Genomic DNA, 6,000 nt, shown 5'->3' on the forward strand with positions numbered 1-6,000 from the left:
AGCCAGAAACTTTGAAAATAATTCATCACTTCTAATTATTTCTGAGTACCATAAAATGACAAATAATGATGACATTTAAATAAAATACTTAGTCCCTATCCCAAAATATAATTTATAGAAGTAATAAAATAATTTTATTATTTTATTAATTTTATTAATGGGGATAGTACATAGTTTGTTAAATAAGTAACATTACTTATGTTTATATAAAATGGATCTAACCCTTTTCCTGAATATGCAAAATGAGCAAAATGTAAGAAGTGATAAACAATAAATCTTGTGAAGTTTTCAAAGAATAAAAAGCTCAAATGATTCCTGCCAGAAAGCTATTGACTGTGAAGTAAAAAGGACTTTACAAACAAAACCAGATCCCAGCTTTCAGGCACTTCTTGCATCATGCTGCCAATTTTTAAGTGAACTATATAAGAAGCAGGGCTTGTTTTGGTTTTGCTTACAGTATTTTTATCCACATGAAATTCTCCAGTTGATGATGTCACAGGTAGTTAGTCTACAGGGCAAACAACCCAAACCTGCAGCATACAGAGCCACAATGCTTTCACATCATTTAGTGATGAGATCTGAGCCCTGTTATGGAGACATGCTGTTATTTAAATACAGATCTAGTCGGGTGTAGAGTTATCTTAGCCTCAGGGAAACTCTGACCAGATTTTATATCACTTCTTGTTGTTTGCCAACAGGATAGCTAAAAGACGGCTGGATTTACTATACATCAAGCGAAAGAGGGGCATACAAGAAAGACTGAGAGCTGGCGCACAATCTATATCAGCTCCATGATGGTGCCATGTTTCTTTGATAAACTGAAATGATTCAATCAATTAAGACATATCATACTGATGCCAAAACAAGCATTTTCTTACAACAGAATATTTTATGAGAGAATGAATATTTTATGACCCTAAACTAAGAAAACGTTAGGAGATAAATCTAACCAGGCTTACAAGTAAGAAATGACAGCCATGAACTGTGGAATGGAGACCAGCAAACAATACAAACATGAGCTCTCAGAACACCTCCAAGTGACACAAAGCCACACACCCCAGCATCAACTTAGGGATTTGGAAAACAGCCATTTTCAATGGCCTGAGAGATACTTCTGATGGGTGATACCTGAGAAATACTCAAAAATCTATATGAAAAATGAGCAAACGCTCTTTGTATAAATTCACATGCCTCCCCAAACAAGGAACAACAAAAAAGGACATGTAGAGTTTGTAACAACTTGATAAAAGCCAATTGGAAGAAAATATATCCCAAAATGGAAGTGGTTGAAGATGGCCAAAATTCAGTATTTGAAATAAGAATCCATGAATTATATACGTCAACACTCTTACTTTGGTGATGAAGAAACTGAGGCAAGGAGAAGGACAAGCCATTTCCCCAAGTCAGATGGGAGCCAATGAGGAAAACATCCAAAGCTGATGAAAAACATCTGCAGGAAAATAGAAACTCTTCCTTACTTATGAAGCACATGTGTTAATAAGGTTGGCCACATGGCTGCCACACATTACAGAACTCTGTATTTAACCAGAAAGCACGGAGGTAGAAAGGGGTGTCCACACTTTCCTCTCCTTCTCTCAGAGAGGGGGTCTGGGAAAGGAAGAGGGAGAGGGAGAGGGGGAGAGAGAGCACAAACTCCTTTAGGACAGATTGTTTTACACTAAAAACTCACTTCTTTATTTCTAAACCATCTTCATAAAATCAGCAGGATTCAGCTTCAAACATGACTGCTCTGTAACATTTTAGTTTTAGTAGGAAACTCTAAACACCTATGCAAGCTTTAAAGAATAAAGCATCAATACATTTGAATCAAAGTGTAAAAAATATGAATTTTCCTGCCCTCCCCCATAAAAACAAAACAACAACCAAAACAAAATCCTGCAAAGAACTCTGATAAACACCCTGACTTATAGAGCAGCCTGACAAGTGACTTCAGCCGCTCTGTTTTGAAACCGATCTTAATGAGAACATCAAGATTCCTAAAATGGGTTTGTTTTCCCAGGCTTCAAAGGGACAAATGAAGACACAGCACTTGGGAGTTGCTGGATTAATGCCGATTCTTTTCCACCTCTGGAGTGCTAGGCTGAAATGGTATATGGCTTCTGTTCAATTTTCAGTGGGCACAGGTCCATGTCCAAACTACCACACATGTGGGAATGATTCCCAAGCAATTGGTGCTGTGTGGTCAGAAATGGGACAAGCCTGGCAATAAGGAGGCCAGAGGCCAGGAGGCAGGTGCAATGCACGCGTGTGCGTGCACACACACATATACACAGACTCACAAACACATCTATATATGTTCAAGTCTCATCTAACTCTAGATTCTCTATTATTAATTTTTGAGAGTATTGAAAGAAAAAGAACATCACATATTTGGGTTGTTAAAACAAAATCAGTGGATATTACATAACAGCATCAATGATTTTCCCATTCTATTATTAAACACTGTGTTATTTCCTTAAATCTCATGCCAGAACCAACCCAGACATCTATTAAAGAAGGCAATTGCAAAAGTTCTCTTTGTGCTCAAAGGATTTGGCTTGGGGCCTCCCCATCCCCCTCCTTTAAAAAGAAATAATAAAATTGTATATATACAATCATATATATATATTAATTATACACACACATGTTCAAAGTAGAAAATAGGTTAAAATAATAGTTTGAAGCACGACACTTTTTGCCTCTTATGACACAACTGGAAGACAAGATGTAAACACTTGTCATTTTCACTGTCAAAAGTACAAAGCATCACACCCAACAGTTTCGTGGGACATCTCAATCAGCTGGTAGCCTTCATCACTCATTCCACTTTTCCAAAAAGCACTTGGGAATATGCTGACAAGGGCTACCAATGCGCAGAATATTAAATACCTTTCTTTTAATACACTGGTGGCTCAAGTCTGTCTCTTACTGTGCCACATGTGCAGCTGGGTTGGAAAAAGGAAGCTATTAAATATATTAAAAATCTAGAAATATTACCAATAAAGATACCTCATCAAATACACAGTTCCCATTTAGTCACCCGCACAAAACAGTAAGGGTTTAATAACATATGAAAATCTCTTTGTGTGCAGTAACATCGCAAACCCTGTTGATAGCATTTCAAAGCATCTCCCCTCCAAAAGCTGTCCTTGATTTTATAGGCAGACTACACTGTTAGAGTATTGTTCATGGTCTAGTTTATTGTAACTGCAAAGCTGCCAAAGGCGGAAATAAAACAAGAAATTTTTAAAGGGCTACTTCGTTCTCAGGATCTTTGGATCTACACTTGGGCCTACTTAAATTTGGGAATTTACGTTCGAGTGGTCTGCAGTATATTACCATTAATATTAAAAGTACTTTTTAAAGCACAGCAAAAAAATTGAAACTGTAGATGCTCAAAACCTCACAGTCAAAACACTTTAAAGGGTATACACTAAATCATTTCATAGTGACAATTTGGGGAAAATTATTTGGTTATTATTCATTTTTCATTTTAAATCTGGTAAAGAACCCCTCAGAAGAAATAACATGCTATTTATTAAGTATCAGGAAATTTAAAAATCATTAAATATACAACTTAAACTTTTTCTCCTCCCCCACCCAATCCTCACTGAGTAGTTACCTAATTTTTTCTTCTTGCATTTCTAGTATTTTATCTTAATACACTAAATCTTAGGTAAAGACTTTATTCAAAACAAAAACAAATCTTATTAAATGAAATTTGTTGGCAGGTTTTATAAAGGAAATAAAGACAGATAAAAGATCACTATACTTATAAGAAATTAATGTGAACTTAAAATTATCATTGCAAAAATAGTGCTCTAAAGGGTAGGTAGATAAACATGCATCAGGACTGGGTTTTGTTTTTTATTTTAAAGATACTTGGGAAAAGTGTAGTCCTCTGATGAGTTCTCTCAACCCTCTTTTCACAAACTCCAGCCATCTCAATGAGCCTTCAGGCCCATTACAAGCTATGCATGTAAGGTAAGCATGTACATGCATGTAAGCTAAAGGACAGGACAGAAGACCTCTCCAAAGATGCTACTTGTTTCAACTTAGCACATAACATCCTAGTGTTGATTTGCATTTTGATTCCTTAGATTAAGTATATCTAACTTAGAATAGAAAGTTCTATTTCAAAAGCCATGTTTTCATTGAAGAAGTCATTAAATCACTGCATCACAAGACTGTAATCACTGTCTCTAATCTTACACAACAGCTTTGCTGAACTCATTCAATAAACAATAGCTCCACTATACTGTAAATTCAAAGGAAAAATGTCAGTGGGCTCAAGACTGAAGATGTCTGTGCAGACTTCCAAAACGTTTTTTCTTTTAACAACTTTCTACCCTATCAAGAAGTACTGACCCTGAAAACTGGTAGAGCAAAAATAAAGGACAACTGTTTCCAATGCCGAAATAAAGAGTTCTAAACCTAGTAACTTATCTTTTGACACCCTTTACTAGTAATTTATCTTTTAACAGTACTCAACAAACATAGACCTAATGGTACGCATATATTTAATTTTCTGGTTTTCCAGTTCATGCTCTAGGCCTCTTATAAAAAGTATTAAAATCCAGTGCAAAATATTCCACTGTTTAAGAGCTCTTTACCTCACACAGAAATGAGGGAAAAAATGGTTTACTAATCACTCCATTAAAAAAAAAAAATTCAGAGCAAAGGTTATTTTCCCTTCAAAGTCATGCAAAGAGAAGTGCTTAATACTGGATCTTATTTCAATTCCAAAGACCAATGCCTCAAATATACTATGCTCAAGAACAGTAAATCCACATAGCTTTAAGTACCCCAAATTCAAAATAAATTATATAACTTACTCTGTTTTCCTTCTTTGTTTGTCCTCAAAGATGTCATTGAGATTGATTGCCACCTGCCCTAAAAACTTATCCAGTCCCACCAGGGACCTGTGCATCACTATAAGAAAAAGAATGTATTTCTCCGGATTACCCTGCATGAGCAACCCAGGCAGCTCAAAGGAGGCTTCCTCCTTCCAGACTGGCTCCAGGGTTTTCTCCGCTACAGATGTAGAATACTTTTCTTTGCCCAACTGAATTATGGTGTATGTGTCATTGGTGCCACTTTTGCCTTTTGGCTTCAGATCTTTAGCTTGGAGCACTGTGACCTGCACGTGGGTTGGAAACCACTTTTGGGCTTGCTCAGACAGCATCATTCTGGTTTGTTTTGTTTTGTTTTTCGGTTTTGTTTTTTTTTTTGTTTTTTTGTTTTTTGTTGTTGTTGTTGTTGTTTTCTCTGCGCGGAGTTCAGAAGCGCAGGCAGCGCCCCTCCCGCGGGAAGAGCCCCGTACCCCGATCACTGCATCCTTAAGGGCACTTCAGCGAACTGAGCAGTCAGGGCTGCCCCGAGGTCCCTAAGGGCTGCTGTCAGGAGGACCGGCAGGGAGGCCGCCGCCGCGGGGGTCCCTTTCTTCCGTAGAAGCACAGGGGCCCACATCACCTCCGCGCCGTGTCCGGGCCTCCACGCGCAACCCCACGCCTCGCGTCGCCGCCGTCCCCGGACCTGCGCCCCTAGGGCCCGGCCTCCGCCCCGCGCAGCCCGGCTCCTCCTCCGACCCGGCTGATACGAACCGTCGACGGCCGCGGGGCCTGGCTCCCTCCGCCCGCCCGCGCGGCCTCGCCTCGGCTCCTCCCCCCGAGAGTGGCGCAGGCCTGAGCGAGCAGGGCGGAAGCGGCCGACCTGGACCGGTGCCGGAGGGACGCGGGGCAGCAAACCGAGGCCGGGCGGCGGCACCGGGTGAGGCCTGGCCAGCGACCCGCGGCTCCTAGCGCCGGGCGCGCGGCGGCCGCGCCACTTCCGGGTTGGCCGTCTCCATGTTGAGCGGGGCTGCGCGAGGGGCGGGGCCAGACGGGGTTGGGGGTCAGCGCCTCCCTGGTTGCCTTGACGACGGGGCTCGCGGTGCGGGACGCGGAGGCTGGGTTGCGCGCGCTGGACCGTGGGTGCTGAGGTTCCGACCTGGCGGTTGCT

The 6,000-nt window shown here is 40.9% G+C and overlaps 1 protein-coding gene across 4 annotated transcripts in view; it reads right to left on the reverse strand.

The window, feature by feature from the left end:
- Positions 1–5,697, reverse strand: part of Rab11fip2 (RAB11 family interacting protein 2) — a 40,572-nt gene extending 34,875 nt beyond the window's left edge. The window contains exons 1-2 of one of the 4 annotated variants that reach the window (XM_029539307.1): positions 4,836–4,922; positions 1,353–1,450 (exon numbers count right to left, since the gene is read on the reverse strand). In XM_029539307.1, coding sequence (XP_029395167.1) covers positions 1,353–1,450 — 98 coding nt within the window. In that variant the 5' untranslated portion in view covers positions 4,836–4,922. Of the gene's footprint in view, positions 1–1,352; positions 1,451–4,835 lie in introns of all 4 variants that reach the window. The other 3 variants (XR_003843929.1, XM_021204870.2, XM_029539303.1) reach the window with 3 other exon arrangements.
- Between the last annotated feature and the right edge of the window lie 303 nt (positions 5,698–6,000).

The sequence above is a fragment of the Mus pahari genome, chromosome 1 (genome assembly GCF_900095145.1).
Source record: "Mus pahari chromosome 1, PAHARI_EIJ_v1.1, whole genome shotgun sequence".
Taxonomy (NCBI): domain Eukaryota; kingdom Metazoa; phylum Chordata; class Mammalia; order Rodentia; family Muridae; genus Mus; species Mus pahari.